The sequence below is a fragment of the Urocitellus parryii genome, chromosome 14 (genome assembly GCF_045843805.1).
Source record: "Urocitellus parryii isolate mUroPar1 chromosome 14, mUroPar1.hap1, whole genome shotgun sequence".
Taxonomy (NCBI): domain Eukaryota; kingdom Metazoa; phylum Chordata; class Mammalia; order Rodentia; family Sciuridae; genus Urocitellus; species Urocitellus parryii.
The window spans coordinates 41359053-41378061 of NC_135544.1; the positions used below are offsets into that span (position 1 = coordinate 41359053).

General features: G+C 32.4%; 1 protein-coding gene across 5 annotated transcripts in view; it reads right to left on the minus strand.

Moving 5' to 3' along the window:
* The window catches only part of Clcn3 (chloride voltage-gated channel 3), an 83231-nt gene that overhangs the window by 19857 nt on the left and 44365 nt on the right, over positions 1-19009 (minus strand). For all 5 annotated transcript variants that reach the window (XR_003300881.2, XM_026389717.2, XM_026389718.2 and 2 more), the window contains 7 exons: positions 17948-18105; positions 12019-12118; positions 10524-10711; positions 9229-9351; positions 7249-7455; positions 2740-2820; positions 886-1431 (listed from right to left, as the gene is read on the minus strand). Coding sequence is in view for 4 of the 5 variants with exons in the window: in XM_026389717.2 (XP_026245502.1) it covers positions 886-1431; positions 2740-2820; positions 7249-7455; positions 9229-9351; positions 10524-10711; positions 12019-12118; positions 17948-18105 (1403 nt within the window). In the remaining variant the exon portion in view is untranslated. The remainder of the gene's footprint in view (positions 1-885; positions 1432-2739; positions 2821-7248; positions 7456-9228; positions 9352-10523; positions 10712-12018; positions 12119-17947; positions 18106-19009) is intronic.

The window sequence follows — 19009 nt, forward strand, 5'->3', positions numbered from 1 at the left end:
TTTGAAGATGAAAGAAGGGGATATGAGCCAAGGAATGTTCATAGCCTCTAGAAGCTGGAAGAGGCAAATCCCAGACTCACTCCTACAGCCTCTAGAATGCCCTGTGAACACCTTAATTTTACCCAGTGAAAACCTTTTAAGTCATCTGACCGCACAAATGTAAAATAATAAATTAGTGTAGTTTTAAGCCATACTTATGAAAATTTATTAGAGCAACCATAAAAAACTAATACAACTGGTTTTAAAACATGACCAGGAGTAATGACACTTCCTCTACTAAGTACATGTCTTTCCTCCTGAACTTGAATGGCTTTCTGTCACTGCCTCAGTGAATAGAAAAAAAACAAACAAAACAAAACAGAAGTCATACTGTGTGACTTCTTTAGCTTTCCTGGGACACTTGCTTTTGGAATACTGAGCTACCACATATGAAATCCAACTAACCTGAGGCTACCATGTTGGAAAAAACACAGAGAGAAAGCAAGACATGTATATTCCAGAAGCCTAGAAGTTCTAGTAGCAGTTGTCTGAATCTTCTCAGTCCAGGGGCTAGACATATGAATAAAGTCTGAGATGATATGTCTGATAACAACTGTACAAAACATAAGCAAAAAATGCCCAGCTGAGCTCTTCCCAAATCAAGAACAAAACAGGTAGTTATCTTAAGATGCCAAAGTTTGGGGTAATTTGCTAAACAGTAACAAATAATAAACTTAATAATCTGCTTAAGGAACTACTTTTTTCCCTATTTAAAACTAAACCTCAAAGATGTGCTTTTTCAGCCTTCATTTATGAAACAATAACCTTCATATAAAAATTTAATTTTTTATTCCATATATAAGTTTTGAACATGCCAAGATTAGACCACCTGATATTAGCACTTACCTTTATACCAAAAGTGAATACTGTCATTATGATTTTAAATATGAGTGCTAAGCATAACTGCCATATAGCTGAATAGACTCCAACGCCTGCTGGACGATCAGGAATATCATCAACAATTTTACTGGCATTCATGTCATTTCTGTAGTCACAGAGAGAAGAGGATTCCAAGGGACCACAGTCTGTAAAAAGCTCCTTAATCAGCTCACTGGTGTTGAGCCTTGTGTATGGATTGGGGAAGGCTATCACAGCAGTAATGGCTGCAACAATAATGACTTCTAGAACAGGGTACTTTCCAAATTTGGTGGATTTGCGTCGACGACACCAGGCAATATTTGCCCTAATAAAAAAAGCTCCCCAAAGCCCTCCAAATACCCCTAGCAGAATAAAAGGAAACAGTTCAAAAAGGTACCATGGTGTATGATATTCCACATAAAAAAGGACCAGACGGCTGTTACCAAATGGATTGATGGATCTCAAAACAAATGCAGCCACTAAAGCAGCAAAAAATGATCTCCATAAGGTTTTGAGAGGAAAATAATAGCTAACCTAAAAAAAAGAAAGAAAAATTAATATTATCATCTCAAAAGATGCTTCTGATATTTTATAACTTGAATGGGAAGTATCTCTGTAAGTTTTAATGCAGCTAACTCTAAACTTTGTTGCAGCTACAGTTTACATGTTTTACACCAATAAAAAATGTTTTATCTTTAGCTACCTTATTACATCATTTACAAGAACTGATGATAAATGTCTAATAATTATTTCATATACCTAGCATTGTTTTATTTTTAAATTGAATGTCACATTCAATTTTATCATGATAGTTAAAATTAAATGTACCATCAATAGCTCATAAACATGTATTTGATTTGCCTCTTCTACATTAAAAAAAAAAGAATAAAAACTAGAAGAAAAAATGAAATTCAAAAACACCCCTGGCCACATTTTGTAAAAGGAAAGTTTTAAAATTAATAATAATACATATTATGTATTCCACTGAAGCAACAAAAATTATTTCCTTAAACATTAATAACTGTTTAAGAAATAATCACAAGAAAAACTTTAAAAGCTAATTTAGGAACTGATTTTATATTATAAAATAAAAATATGGATTACACTTTAGCTAAGAATAGGTTGTTCTAAATGTCTTCTATTAAGTCAAATTCACATTTTCTTAATTTTAACTATTTCAACAAAGTTCAACTTTAAAAAATGACTAATATTTATAAATGAATAATAGATTTAAGATGCTTTTCTCTAGACATGGAACTTGCCTAAAAGTAATGTAGTATATTACTTTTAATGCAAGAATTAGTAAAAACATTCAATTTTTTTGCGGAGGGTGTGGGGGATTGTGGTCCAGAATTAAATTCAGAGGCACTTGACTACTGAGCCATATCCCCAGCCCTATTTTGTATTTTAGAGACAGGGTCTCACTGAATTGCTTGGCACCTCGTTTTTGCTGAGGCTGGTTTTGAATTTGTGATCTTCCTGTCTCAGCCTCCCAAGCTGTTGGGATTATAGGTGTGTGCCTCTGCACCTAGCAAGAACTAGTGAAAACTTTCTAAAAATAAATCTGAAAACTTAAAAAGAAACTCTTTACCTATTATGTCAGGTATAAAACTGAAATGTGGGGACCAGGGGGAGGGAGGATAGGAGTGAAAGGGAATTATTAGATAAACAATAAATCACACTATTATGTACAATTAAAATTTACCAATAAGAAATTGTTTTGATTTAAAATGTGTGATAAGATATATTTGTAATGGTAATAACAATATAATATTATTATTATTATATTATAATAATAATTATAATAACATATAGTTTTTATGCTTATACTTTTGTACCTACCTCTTCCAGGCTAAAAAGAACTCCTCCAATCGGTGCACCAAAAGCTACAGAAACACCTGCAGCTGAGGCAGCTGATAGCACCTAGAAAGAGGAGGTGGCTTATTGCTTATTCCCTTATAAATTCAAATACTGCCAAATAAAAATTCCTATTACCTGAATTTCCCAAAAGCTGCTTCTACATTTAACTCACATGTCCTCCTCCCCAAGCAAAGGGCAAGTATTCATTTCTTCTAAAAAGATTTTTTTCTCTTCTGCTTTAATTGAAAGTTCATTCACATATTCACTACTCAGTTAAAAACATTTGGACCAGAAATACCAATGTGAATATGTTGTAAGAAAGAGAAGGCAATAAATACAGACAATTTTTAATATATATGGCTGTGTGGACAAGAGAAAAGAGCAGTAAATGGAATTGGGGGGGGCAGTTCTTTCTTTACTTTTAAATAGGATATAATTTCTCCAGATTTGAGAGTTAGATGCTTCACCATTAGTAATTACTCTATTCTAAATCCTGGCAAGATATCAAGGGAACTTAAAACCTATTAAATAGTTTCCCTATATTTTTACTACCCTAAGTCCCCTGAACATCCTGCTATCCTCAATGTAGAGAGTCTCATTCTGAAAGCACAAACAGCTTAGTTAAGAGTCTCTCTAGCCAGAACCCAAAGAATAAATTAAAGGAAGAGAACAATCTACACACATTCTTCTGGAACCTCTGTCCAACTGACTTACTGGTCCATCAGTTGATTATTCCCTGGTCCATCAACTGATCAAGTAAGGAAACAATTGCAAACATATCTAGGAAGTCTTTATTTATTTTACCACTGTAATACAGGAAATAAAAGCAACCTAAAATATTTCCTCAAATAATTTATTGTTTCATTTTTGGAAGGGAAATGAGAAAATTAAGTTCTAAATGGTCAAGAGCACAAACTGCACAGTCAAGCTGCTAGGCTAAACATTCTTTTGTTGTAAATACTGACTACGTAACGATGGGTAAGTAACTTAACCTCCATGAGCCTCAGTTTTCTCTTCTCTAAAATGAGGATACATTAACATTACATAAGGATTAAGTGAGTAAGGTATGTAGAATAGTATGTAGCACCTTGTAAGTAATTAATAAAATTTTGATAAATTATAAATGAGCAAATATTTGCTTCAATTAAAGGGTATCTGGCTTTAGAATGTAGAATCTACTTATTTAGAAGAAGAAAGAGAGCAAATTTAGCTTCCATGTTTTTTTCTACTTAATAGGGCTATAGACAACACATTAATTGTTCTGATTCTACATTTAAGAATTTTACAATTCAGCTAATACCCAATGTATCTATAATTTACACACGTTTTAATCTGTAGGAGGTGTCAAAGAGCATTTAATTGAAAAATATCAGGGAAGTAGGTATAGGAAGAAAGCCAAAATATGGAGTCTTAATACTTGCAACTAATAAGAGAATTTTTACTATGTATAAGACATCATATACATTACCTAATTACCACAGTGTTGACATTAAAATATAGGTGAATTAATTCAATTCAAACAATATATTCCAATAAATACATATTTGAACTTATAATGACTAAAAATCTTACCAAAAAATGTGTCCTGTCAACATATAACAGAAAGAAAAGGAATAAAATTGGGGAGGCAAATGCTACAGTTGCATTTTAGCCTCTAAGTTGATATACTGTAATATAGTTGGGTTTTGTTTTGTTTTGTTATGCTACCACAATTATAGTGGTAGCATAGTAGTTAAAAGCATAGTCTTCAGAATCAGATAAAAATTAATTTAATCCACATTCTACCACTAACTATGTGGTCATGAATAAGTCAGTTGGCTATTTTAGGCCTTCATTTCCTAATTTATAGAAAAGGAAAACAGTGCTATGTTACTAGAATTAGTGTGAAATTAAATTTTAAAATGCAAGTAAATTATTTGCTACAGCATCATATATACAATAAGTAATCAATAATGCTAGCAATTTTTGTTATATAGTAAACTATATATTTTACTATATATTATTTAATAATTCACAAGCATTATTTAGAGATGGAATATTATGATTTTATAAGTGTTCCATTTTTGGAATATCCACTATTAATGCAAGAATGATATTTTAGTGCTGATATTAGAAAGTACTAGAATTATTTCAATTAAAGAACTAAATAGCCTGATAAAGTATTCTATTATTTTTGTTACACTACAAAAAACACCAGGATGAGGCTTGTGCTATAGTTCAGTAGCAGAGTTCTTCCCTTGTATGCATAATGCCCTGGGTTTGAGAATCTCTAGCATCACCAAAAAATATTAAAAAAAAAAAAACAGCAGGATGAAAAGGTCTGTGCTAAAGTCAGAGGCACCCGAGTTTTCAGTATTTGATGACATGTATAAAAAAAAAATCATGCATTAAGAAATTAGAAAATTGGGAATGGAACCACCATTTGACCCAGCTATCCCTCTCCTTGGTCTATAACCAAAGGACTTAAAAACAGCAAACTACAGGAAAACAGTCACATCAATGTTTATGGCAGCACAATTCACAATAGCTAAATTGTGGAACCAACCTAGATGCCTTTCAATAGATAAATGGATAAAAAATATGTGCCATATATATATATACAATGGATTATTACTCAGCAATAAAAGAGAATAAAATCATGGCATTTGCAGTTAAATAGATGCAGTTGGAGAATATAATACTAACTGAAGTTAGCCAATCCCAAAAAACCAAATGCTGAATGTTTTCTTTGATATAAGGAAGCTGATTCATAATGGGATGGGGAGAGGGAGCATGGGAGGAATAGACAAACTCTAGATAGGGCAGAGAGAGGGGTAGGAGGGGAAGGGAAGGGGCATGGGGTAATTAATGATGGTTGAATGTGATGATCATTATTATCCAAAGTACATGTATGAAGACACGAATTGAAGTGAGTATACTAAGTATACATCCAGAGATTTGAAAAATTGAGCTCTATATATGTAATAAGAATTGTAATGCATCCCGCTTATATATATAAATAAAAATTAATTAATTAATTAAAAAAAGAACTTTAATTGGGTTATTACAGGGAACTGGGAGGGAGGCAGGAAAGGGTGTAAGGGAGGAGGGTGGACATGATCAATGCACAATATACACATGCATGGAAACATCATAGTGAAATCCATGAATCTGTACATTAATATGTGCTAATAAAAAAAAACTAAGGAAAGAACAACAACAACAAAACAACTCTTAAGATCTCTGTCCCATGATCCCTTACACTAATGGTTAATGTTCACCAATCATGGAGGAACTGCAGTATAGCAGTATAGCAATGGGCTCTAGAGCTAGCTACCTGTATAGCTGCTGGGCTCCCACATTTAACTCAATACTATAACGATGAAAGGTGAAGCAATGCAAGTGTCTCACTCAGGTCTTGTAGAACACTTTATAATTACTTCTAAACGAGTATACAAAAAATCATTAGAATAACTGGCCTCAGGCGAATTTAATTTTAATATCTAAAGAAATGGGGAAAATGGAATACTAAAAGTAATCAAACTCTGTACACAATAAAAAAGGATGATTCTGAAAGATAAAATTTTTAAAAAAAATCTCTGTCCCACCTAGAGCTACAGATTTGCATTTGGGGGGACTAGGTTTTAAAGCCACTAACCAAAGTCTCAGGAGCCCACTTTTCTTCCAGAAAATACCCAGAAAAAAGAGACATGAGGGAAAGTCTATAGTTTGAAGGCCTGCTGGAAGACCTTATGATGTTCCAAAGAAATGGTAAAGGAAATTGCCTTAAAACAACTGAATAAAGAAAATTTCTCACATCCCCTTTAAGTGGAGGGGATTTTGGCAAGGGTAAGATCTGGCCCTGCAAAGGACATCCAGTTTCATTGTCCTTTTCAGTGGTTCTTCGGTATTTATTCCTTACCTCCAATCCCCTCACAAAAATGATCTGAGCCCCCATACACACAAATAAAAAAATAAAATGAAATTCTGATTTAAACCTTGGGAAGTCCTCAAGGTCTTCAGAATTTCCCCACTGGGTTAGAAAGTTTTCTACATATAACACACCACTTCCAATGGCATAAAACACTGACTGACCCCAAAAGAAAACACAGCAATTGAGTTTGCCCAACCCTAGACATGTTAAGAAATGTTGAGAAATAAGAGTTAAAGCAATGTTATGTTTGGAAAAACTTCCAAAGAGGTTGGGCGTTAGGCACAGTGAAAACAACTAAGAAAGATCTCTGTGTAATTTAACCAAAACCCAGTGAATACTAGCTTGTCTATAAAGCATTCTAAAACACAGGAGTGACTAAGTAGCAGTAGAGTGGATTCTAAAAAGATGTTAGATAGTCAGAAAAAGGAAAAGAAGCACAAACTAATCTCAAAAATTTTAATCTAAAAAAAATTTATCCCAACACAGTAAAATATGATCTTCACATTAGGAAATTCCCAACTGATATCAAGTCTACAAAATAGATATTTTTCTGTCAAATAATTACAGAAAACACTTACCTCCCGTTTTTTAGCTTCATTTGTGCTATACTTTGGAAAGAGGTAGGAAAAGATATTTCCGCAGCAACAGGCCACATGTACCAGAGGACCTTCTTTTCCTAAACTCAAACCTGATGCCACAGCCAGTACTAAAGTGATGGTTTTAATCATTAAAGTCCATTTTCCCAAGTAACCTCTAATGATGAATCCACTCAAAATTGTTTTAATCTACAAAGAAAAGTAAAAGCAGTTTAATTTCCTTTAAGAAACAGGAGAATATAACTAATCAAAAATATTCTCATTTTACTCACAAAACCTAGGAAAGTTTGAACAACTATGGAACAACACACAATTAATTTTTCAAAAGTATATTATGTGTATGATAAATCTATATTGTATTCTTATTCTCTACTCAAATAAATTTAAAAGATAACCCTACCTCATGAAAAAAATAAAAATTATAAGCCATGTTAAAGGAAATACAGATCTTAAGTACAAAGGTATAATGACAAAAACAAAAAATAGCAAATTTAAATATTTCTGTTGTAGAAATAAACAACATATTTAGATACTTAGGACTTTCCACCAAAAATAAAGTTATTATGCCTTTTCCGAGTACTTCAATTATGTGAAATGTATTTCACTATATACAAGAAGGAACAATGAACACTTCTAACTACCACATGATGCAGTTCCTTATTAAATATATTCTTAATTGATTATCCTTTTAAAATCACCATAATTTAGTCTTTAAAAAATACACTAGAAAAAGAGGATGTGGAAAAATTAAAAAGGGAAAGAAATGAGTTCAAACCTAAATCTAATTCTCCTTTAAATTAATGTTGGCTGGGGCTGGGGTTTAGCAGTAGTGCACTTGCCTGGCATGTGTGAGGCACTGGGTTCGTTTCTCAGCACCATATATGACTAAATAAAATAAAGGTCTATCAACAACTAAAAATACATTTTTTTTAAAAAAGATGATTAAAATAAATAAATAAATAAATTACTGTTGATGAAAGTTAAACCCTGTAACTTTGTAACTCAATGGTAGAGAGAGCCCTTGTCTACATGTACAGGCCCTGGCTTCGATATCCAATACTACAAAAAAAAAAAAATAAAACAAAACCCCCGAATTTATACTATTGACCTATTTTAATCAAACGTTTTCTCAAAGCATAAAATAGCCAAACTTTGCCATGCGCAGTGGCGCACGCCTGTAGTCCCAGCAGCTCAGGTGCTGAGACAGGAGGATCATGAGTTCAAAGCCAGCCTCAGCAAAAGCAAGGTGCTAAACAACCTGTTTAACATTCTGAGACCCTGTTCCTAAATAATATACAATATAGGGCTGGAGATTTGGCTCAATGGTCAAGTGTCCCTGAGTTCAATCCCTGGTACTAAAAAAAATAAAAATAAAAAAAGCCAGATTGAAGAATCGTTAACTTATTTATTTTTAAAAGTTTCAAAAATGGGTTTTTGTTGTTATTGTTGTTGTTTGTAGTTATAGATGGATACAATATCTTTATTTTATTTATATGAGGTGCTGAGGATTGAACCCAGTACCTTACACATGCCAGGCATCCACTCTTCCACTGAGCCCTAACTTATTTAATTTAATGAACCCCAGTCCCTAACTTATTTAATGAACAGAGAGTTATAAAAAAGTAAATCAATGTATAAATGTCAAGGTCTTAACAGAAAGTATCATCTCTCAAAGAACCTTAGGCCACAAAATATTTTTGCAGTTTGACCAAGTTTCTTGATAATCCGCTTAATCATGTGCTAAATTAGTGGTGAGAGGAAGGAAAAACCATCAACCTCTACAGTAAATGAGGAAATGATTATGGGGAAGAAGTTTTTGAATGATGTCTACAATTAACTTACACTTTTCAAAAATTTCTTCATATTAATACAACAATAACAAAATCCCACCCCCAAACTGCTTTCATTAAGTGCAAAAGAATCATAACAATTACTGCCTAATGATAGTATTACATGACTTACCTCCGGAATTCCAGAGCCACAGGCATATGGAGCAAATACCTTTACCAGGGAAACTGCAAGAAAGGCAAAACTCAAGGCCCAGAAGATGTACATTATGTAATTCATGATGTAAGAACCAGGACCCTAAAAAGCAAAAATAGTTCAAAAGTATGAAATTAACTTTCACTGCAACCTCTAATGCTTGCCACATAAGGAACCCGAGTAAAACTTTTTTATTTTTTTTTTTTAATTTTTGAGACACTATGTTACCCAAACTGGCCTTGAACTTCTGAGCTCAATGATTCTCCTGCCTCAGTTTCCTAAGCATCTGGGACTGCAGGCACGTGCTACTGTGCGAAAATGGGTAAATCTTTTAGAAATCTCCTGGTTTATTTTCACAGTAATCCAAAACTTTATATTAAAAAATATTTAGGCATAATCTAAAAACTAGTTCTTATATATATTAAGTAGCCTTAATCCCATTAATCTTTGTCTTGATCCCTAGGTATTGTTACCAAGACATCTAAGTTATACTTTAACTGCTGCCTACCCATAAACAAATTTTTGGAAATAGCTGGTAGAGACAAAACTGAATTGTCACTCAAGATTACATTCTGTTCCAATTTTCTTAAAACATTATTAAATTGAATTCAATCAAGTCAGGCAAGAATCAGCATTCATTGTATATCTTACCAGCAAATATATTCTTTTTAGCTTTGAAGTGCAACTGTAACAAAAATTTTAAATTCTATCTGTATGTGAGTATATTTAATATCTGATATGCTAAGTTCCAGAATGTTCTTCACTACAAAACATAAAAGTAGTAAAATAAAAATGTAATACTGTAATGTCACACACACACACACACAAAAAAAAAAAAAAAAAAAAAATCTCTGAATTTCTTCAATCTCTGAATTTCTAACAATAAGCTACTTGGCTTATCTTACTGATTTTTAAAAATAATTTACACTTTCATAATTCCCAATTCCCAATCTTAGTGATGTAATGTGTCAAATCATTTTAATCACTTCATAATAACTTTACACAGATTGTATTGCAATGATTTATCCCTTCTACTACAACTCACAATAAATAAATTTGTACCATACTCCAGGTGGTTTGTTAAATGATACAAAAGCTGCTTAGAACAATCCTTAGTTTTTTTCCTGCTGTAATATATTCTTGTATTTTTCCATTCTACTCTATTACATAATTTTTCTTTTGGATGAATGCAGGTTACAATCATCCAATATGTGATTAATTCTATAATTTCACTGTATCAATGATTAACTCATCTTGAGCAAAGCAAAACTTACCTCTGCTTGACCTATGATTAATTCTGCCCATGTTTTCCACTGTGGACATTTATCCCTCTCTTCAAATGTTGTTTCATTAGATCCCCAACAACACTGTTCATGGTTATACCACAATGCACTAAGGCAAATGCCCTCTTTTAGATCAGTCATCCAATCAGCAGCAATGTCTATCAATCCAGCCAATGCCCCTGTAAAAACATGTTGGAGATGGTCAAAAAAACATATCCATATTTTTGGGAGCTAAGATCTATCTAGTTCAGAGATTAATAGAAAACAGGAGATTTCCTATAAATAATAGTTTCACTAAGGAACATGATTTTAAGATTTTCAAATTTTATCTATAAATGCACATTTACTTTAAATGCACTATTACTTTAAAAAACTATAATACTATTCTTTAAAATAAAATTGTTACTCTTTGAATAAAACTCAACTGCATCATTCAAATTAATTATAATTACAAAAAGGTTCTAATATTCAAATACCTTTAAAAGAAAGCTGCTTGGCAGAAGATTCATATATCTGGCAATTGAAGCAAATGTTTTAACTATCCAGTTTCAATCCAAAACTTCATTAAGAAATAATGTCAATCTCATTAAAACTTAATGTCCATTAGAAATAATTAGTGAAATTCATTCATGAATTACTGTGACAGATTAACAATTTTTTCTTAAATAATAGAAAACTATATGTATCGAGATTATTTTACTGACAGAATATAAAAATACACAAATTCATAGTCAAATCTGGGTCATTCTTATATAAAAAGATCAATTGGTCATACACACAGAAGTCACAAAATTTTTGTGCATGCCAATCAGTATTGTTAATACTTCTCTCTGTTTTCCACAAAAACTTTAATTTTTCATGTTTTCTGGACACAATCTTCCATGACGGAAACTGAAAATAATTAAAAGTTCTTAATTTTTTTTTACTTAACTGTTATTTCCTAACATTTCTCACCTAGGACTTTGTGGCCATGCATACAGCATGGTAATTAAAGGGTCAGTCTCTTGAGCTAAACAGCTGGAATGCATAAATGGCTGAGCCACTTTTTGACCATATGATCTCAGCCACACTCCTTAATTTCTCTTGTGCTTCAGTTTCTTGATCTGTACCATAGTTATAATCACAGTAATTATGCCATTTTTAGAACACTGCATGACACATATAGCACTCAAAAAAATTATTAATTATGATGGTAAAATAAAAGATCTTATTGGTCATCTAGTTCATGCCACTTATGTTATAGAGATGGAAACTGAACCCAGAAAGATCAATCAAGTTGGATAGACCCTTTAAGTGACAGAACCAAGAAAAGACTAAAGTCTCTTGCCTCCTACTCTTTTAATATGAGAAATTTTTGAGGGAGAAAAACACATGCTTTTAAAAATCTAATAGTACCTGAAAAAAAATTTTTTGAGGGAAGGAGGAGAGAACTATTTACAGTTCTGTTAATTTTTTAAAAAAGGACTACTTTAAAAATTTTCTTTACCTGATGCCAATCCTGTTAGTGTAACTACTAGCCATCCTGACCACGCATCATATAAACTTTTTGTCATTTCCCATGCTGATTCTTTCTTTTTGCTGTTGATCTGAAATTAGAAATGTTTATGCTTCATTTTTCAAACTCTGAATAGAAGATAGAATTCTAATATCTAGCAATTTTTCTCAGTTACCATAATCAGAACAGTACCTTCTAAACTAAATAACGGGAAAGGTGAGTTTGGGGAAAAATCACTATCAGATAGTCATTATACCTATAAGCCAGATGATAAGCATTTATCCAGCATTTTATAAGAACCTCAGATTTAAGTGCAATGGGACCATAAGCCACATAAAAATCTGACACAGACTGTTTTTAAATGAATCAAATTCAATTTTGGATTTATATTTGGTACAAACTTTATATTAATGGAAGTGACTGGAAATGTCTACCATTCCCTGGTGCTAGAAGTTAACTGAATTATAACTGTCTAAAAGATAAGTATGTGACAGTAAATGCCCATAAATAAAACGTAGAAAAGGCACATGGATAAATAGACTCCCGAAACTTAGAGACCTATATACAAAGATGTGGCAAGCTCCAATCTCACTGGTAAGGTGCAGGGGCTCTTTCATCACAATGTTAAGGCAATATAGTATAGGCAGGTAGGAGATTAATAAGAAGGTAAGAGATTTTTCTGATCTCATTCTACTGAAACACAAGAAGGCAAGTCTTATCTCTCCCTGTAAGAATGCATTTTTAAAGCTATCTCTAAAGAGTACTAAACTCTTCTGTCCAACTACAGTTGTTGTTTTATATTCTCCACCTAGGATTACATAGTGCTCAACCATCCCATAGGAGGGCTTCAATGACCTGATTTATTTCAAGCCTATGGTCTACTTGAAGGCAAAAGGCCCCATTAAAAAGACACAAGAAGGCTGAGAGTTTATCTCAGTGGTAGAGCGCTTGCTTAGCATATGTGAGGCTTTGAGTTTGATCCCCAGTATACACACATACACAGACACACACACACACACACACACACACACACACAGAATAAGTTCTAAGTTGAATGAGGTAATTTTACTCCTATACTATAAACATCCAAACACAGATATTAACTACTTTTAGAATTGGAGGCAGGTCATTTTTTTAATAATCACTAAATTTTATGTTGATTTTCCTTAATAAAAATAACTATAATGTCTAATAAAATATTATTTTCAGGCTGAGTCAGACATTCTTCTTGTACCACTGCTTGCATACTACTATAGTCACTTAACAAACATTTGCTTGATAGCGTATACCAAACACAAAAAGATACTGTATGTGCAAGAGTGTACACTCATCACTACTTCTAACAAAAACATTTAATGTTTAGTAATATGTAATACAGTTGAATAAACTGTAAAATATGAAAAGTACTTCAGCAATTAAAAAGGAGACAGAAGCAGTGAGATGAAGGACAAAGACAAGGTAGCTAGAATTATGTTATTTGTCTAAGAAAGATAGGATAAACCATAAAATTAAAAATGTAAAACATTTATAAGGCAAAGAAGACAATTAAGTTAGAACATAAAGAAACTAGACTTCTTTGACTATAATGCGTTTTTTTACATTTAGCTTGGAATCATGAGAATATTCTACATAACTGGTGTGTGTGGGTGTGTGTAGTGTGGTAAATTAAATGATTCTGATTGTGATGTTGAGATTTTTGGCATGCTTTAAATGAGGCACACATTGAAGAACTAGATATTAAGCCCTATGGTAATGATTTTAAATTAGAACAGTAGTATAAACTTAGGAGAAATAATGACCAACCCACAAGCAAACAGTACCCACTTTTGCCCAGATTGTCTCTATGTATCATTCTCCTTCAATGGGACAGAACTCCTTGGAGAAATGGCTGACTTTAGGTTTTCTGCTGAAATGTGTAAGATAAACTAATATAACATAATGTTTTCCCAGAATACATCACGCCCGAACTCAGTCAGAGAACACAGACACCAACCAATATCAATTCACTCCCACTAGTCAAAAGTAGAACAACATGGCTGAGCATGGTATCATAGACTGGTAATTCCAGCAACTACGCAGGCTGAGGCAGGAGTATCACAAGTTCAGGACCAACCTCAGCAACTTAGTGAGGCACTGAGCAACTTATTGAGACCTTGTTTCAAAATAAAAAATTAAAAAAGGCCTGAGGATGTGGTCCAGTGATTAAGCAACTCAGGGTTCAATCCCCAGTACCAAAAATAAACAAAAAAAGGATTTTTTTTTTTAAAGTGGAACATGGACCTCAACAAAAAGAGTAACTGTGATAATTATGACACATAAAATATTTAAATTCATGAGTTCATGAAGATACAGAAACAAAAGCCAACAAGCAAACAAAAATCTCACTGGTCAATTTTCAAGATACTAAGGAACCACATTTTTCAAACTCTCTCTTTGCTGTACGATCTGTTCATCAGAGAATCTGAATAGTTGATGAGGGGAAGGTTCTCTTTATAGAAGTATTTAAACTAATAAATTTTTTAAAACACAATTTGGTTACCACCTTTTTGTAAAATATTTAAACAGTAATATCTGATCAGATAATGTCAATAGCTTCAAAATAATCTGGAATAGGAGGGCTTTGAGGAAAATAAAAAGGTCAATGACAAAGAATCAAGTGCATGTATACATTGACATGGTAAATTTTTAAAAATTTAATGTTTTAAGAATAAGTGTAAGAACATAAATGTGTTGAATTTCCCAGCTTTAAAAATTGATTATATAAGAGTGGATTTAAAAATTGCAAAATATTTGACTAGGAAAAAATGATTAGCTAGGACACATATCAGCTCCTTCATATATTGCTATGTTATTTGAAATGTTTTCAAGAACTATAGACTATTCAAACATCAGAGGAAAAGAGTTTGTTTTGGTTTCTTTTAGTCCCCATTTTCCCTAAAAGTTTAAGAACATAGTGGCTTATATTTGACACTGTCAGATTGCCACACTTTAGAACACATTTAAACCCCAACCTGAATACTGACTCTGAATGTATACTCTCAGTACAATTGTACTTACCCCGTAATTACATATGTCAGGATTTATAGTGTGTCTGACTTAGGCACAAAGGATTAAAACAGAGGTTCTCAAAATGTGATCCACTAACAAAAGTCCCTAAGACCTTTTTAAAGGGGTCTCCAAGATCAAAACTATTTTTATAATAATAGCAAAATTTTAGGTGCCTTTTTGATTTTTTTCCATGCTGACATTTTTATTGATAATGTAAAAAACAATTGCTGGTTCTTTAGCATGAATCAGGAAGTGTCACCTGTCACTTTCAATTGTCAAGCATCCCAGTAAAAAAATAAATAAATGCCAATTTTGCTTTAAAAATATTAAGAAGTTACTATGTGTTATGTATTATATCATGTGTGATCAAATAGCTGCATAAAGCATGTCTGCCACATACTGAATATGAAGCTACATTTCAAGGAGAAGCACTTGTGTAATGTGAGCTGCAAAATAAGTTAGGTCTTATATGAAATGTCATTTTTACTCAAAAGAAACACTGACATCAAAATATGGTTTTTTAGATTTCTGAATCTACAGTATTTTTTCAATAAAGAACAAAGTAGGATAGGCATGGTGGTGTACACCTGTAATACCAACAACTGGGGAGGCTGAGGCAGGAAGATTACAAGTTCAAGCCAGCCTCAGCAACTCAGCGAGAGGCCCTAACAACTTAGCAAGACCCTGTTTCAAAATAAAAAAATAAAAAGGACTGGTGATGTGGCTTAGTGTTAAGAGCCTCTGAGGGTTCAATTCTAGGTAACAACAACAAAAACAACAAAAATCAAGTAGTCCTGTCATTTCATTTCCAGTGATAAAATGTGCACACAAACATTAGAATTTAAAAAATTAGTATTGTGAAAATTAGTACTGTGAGCAGTACCAATATTAAAGACTTTTTTCTTAAGAAAAAGAGAACCATGGTGATATTATAAACTTAATATTAAAATCAGTGACTTTTTGATACAGTATTTTCATTGTTTAAGTGTCAACATTTGAAAGAGCTGCATAAGTTAATGTATCATTGTTTTCCAAATGGTCACTACATGTTACAAAATTGTATATTCAAAATTCAAAGTTTAAAGTAAATCAATGTAGGACAAAGTTCACTAGTACAATTTCAGAGTACACATTACAATTAACCTTTTAGAAACTAGTACTTGTTACTTTGTATAGTATCAAAGAATACCCACAATTATCTTTTAAAGCCTATTAAAATACTTTTAGCTTTTTCAATTACATTATCTGTGTGAGGTTGAATTTCTTTATATACTTCAATCAAAAGAACATACCACAATGTCTGAATGCAGCCAGGTGTAGTGGTACACATTTGTAACCCCAGTTATTTGGGAGGCTAAAGCAGGAGGTTCTCAAGTTCAAGGCCAGCCTTGGCAATTTAGCAAGACCCCATTCCAAAAAAAAAAAAAAAAAAAAAGGACTGGGATTGTAGTTCAGTGGTAAAGTGCTCCTAGGTTCAACACCCAGTACTACAAGTAAAGATGATGATTATGATGATAATAATGATATAATAAAATGTGAATGCAAAAGCAGATATAACAATCAGGCAGTCTTTTATTAAGCCAGTCAATACTGGGAGTTATAAAAATGTAATATAAGAACTCAGTAAATATCTCTTATTTTGGAAAATATAGTTATTTTTATGAAATTCCATTTATGTTAACAAGTAATGGGTCTTGTTACTATTATTTTTAATGAATTAGTGAATATTTAAAAAATTTCTCAGTTTTAGTATCTAATAAGATAAATATCTATTAATATAACTTATATTTTAAAAGTTCTTTGAGGGTTCTCAATACTTGTTAAAGTTTAAAAGAAATCTGAGACCAAAACATTTAAGGATCACTGGCTTAGAATATTGATGTATGTAATATATATTTCCTCACATATGTCCTGAAGGTAAATATTGTCTAATGAATCTCAGAAGCTATACTTTTTATAAACAACAAAATATAAACCAATTTCACATTTTGTACACATGTATACATTTATATGAAAGCTTATAACTAATTGGTATAAAGTTATTTTCATTTACAAGTAAATTTCAGATACCAAAATTAGAAAGAGGCTTTGGAGATTTGGAATTTTTTTCAAAAGAGATTGTCTTCTCTTTTTTAAAAAATATATATATTGTGTTACATTACACCAATAAGCCACAACTGCAAATAAAAAGGATCTATATATTGTACTATACTTTAAAGTCAAATTTTTTAAAAATATATTTATTTATTTTTATGTGGTGCTGGGGATTGAACCCAGTGCCTCATACACCCAGTGCCTCACGTGTGCGAGGAAAGCACTCTACCGCTGAGCTATAACCCCAGTTCCATAAAGTCAAATTGGTTTTGATTAGTAATTTGTTATGACACACAAAAAGTCTTAATAAGGATCCAACTTGAGAAATATTCAGTACTGGCAAAAGGAACAAAAGAAAACTGCAAAACCCCACAAAATGACTTCCCAGTACATATCTTTTTTTCATAATAAGAGTTTCACAACTCTTCAGATGCTGAGTTGCTTAAGGCCAAAAATCATGCTGACTTCCTAATCTTAAGTGTGACTTGATCTACCCGCCAACTCTTGTGCTGTGCTTTTCCCTTTCCTTCCTATTTTGTCTTCCAATTCTATTTCTTTGTTTTTGAGCTACCTCAAATCCTATCTGGAAAGATATGAAACATAAACAAACTGAAAAAAAGCAAACACACACAGAAACAGAAAACAGCATTTATCAGATATACAATTAAATTTATTTTAAAGTATAACATAGATTTGGTGGCTGAAGATCACTGGCAGCAATGCATTATTAAATGATTAATTATGCGTTATAGTTTTAAAACTTACTGTAAACACTTACCCGTCTGTGCCTTTCTCTGTCTTTACATTTCTCTCGAACCCAATCAATAGTATGGAAATCATCATATGTACCAACACCCGGAATTGGTTCATCCAAAAGATCCAGTAAATGTGTAGAACTATTAATGCTGCCTCCATTTGTCATTGTATAATGAGTTCCTACAGAGCAGGAAAGAAAAAATGAGTATGTTTTATAAAAGATAACGGGGAGTTTTGTAACTTTCTTATCAGTTCATAGATAAATCATATAGAAATAATATCACTTGAAATAATTTCAATAAAAGAGGAAATGTTCAGAAAAATTACTCAAAACTTAGAAATAAGGCAAAAAGATTCATGTCCTTTCACAGCCATATCGTAATTATCAATCAGCAGCCTGCCTAATAGTCATCTGGTGTTCTGGAGAAGAGAATTCTAGATGTCTTAAGGGATAGACTATAGTTAGAAAATGCCTTGTAAAAAAAATAATGAATTGAAAGTGATGATTTTCATCTGGTAAAATGCAAATGGATTCTGTCCAATAGGGGAAAAAACTCCTTGGAGTTGTAGTGTTTTGTGTGTGTGTGTGTGCTTGTGCATGCCTTGTAAGAAATTTCTTTCATTCACTGACTACCATTTTTAGTCTCACCCTCCTTTGAATCAGCTTTGTTATAATGCTAGTTCCTTTACTAGAGGCAAATAAAACTATAGTGAACATGTGTTCCCTATATATTTTATACGAGTATGATGAATGTAAAGAAGGTTCTAGGACAGACATTAAAAGGTACTCCAAGAAAAAGAAATATAGATTGAGATGTAATTCAGTGTTAGTTAGAATCATGGGATGGATCCACAGCACTGCAATAAATAAATAAATTAACAAATGGGAGAGAGGGATTGGGGGGGAACAGATGGCTTTTAAATATGAAAATAAGTTCAGTCTAACACATAAAAAGAAAATCAAATACACTATATCATTTTTTTAACCATGAGACTGGTAAAAAATAAAAAGAAAGTGTGTGAATGCACGGAATCAGCAAAGTTATGAAGAGGCCTTTAGTAATTTAAATATAACTAGTCACAA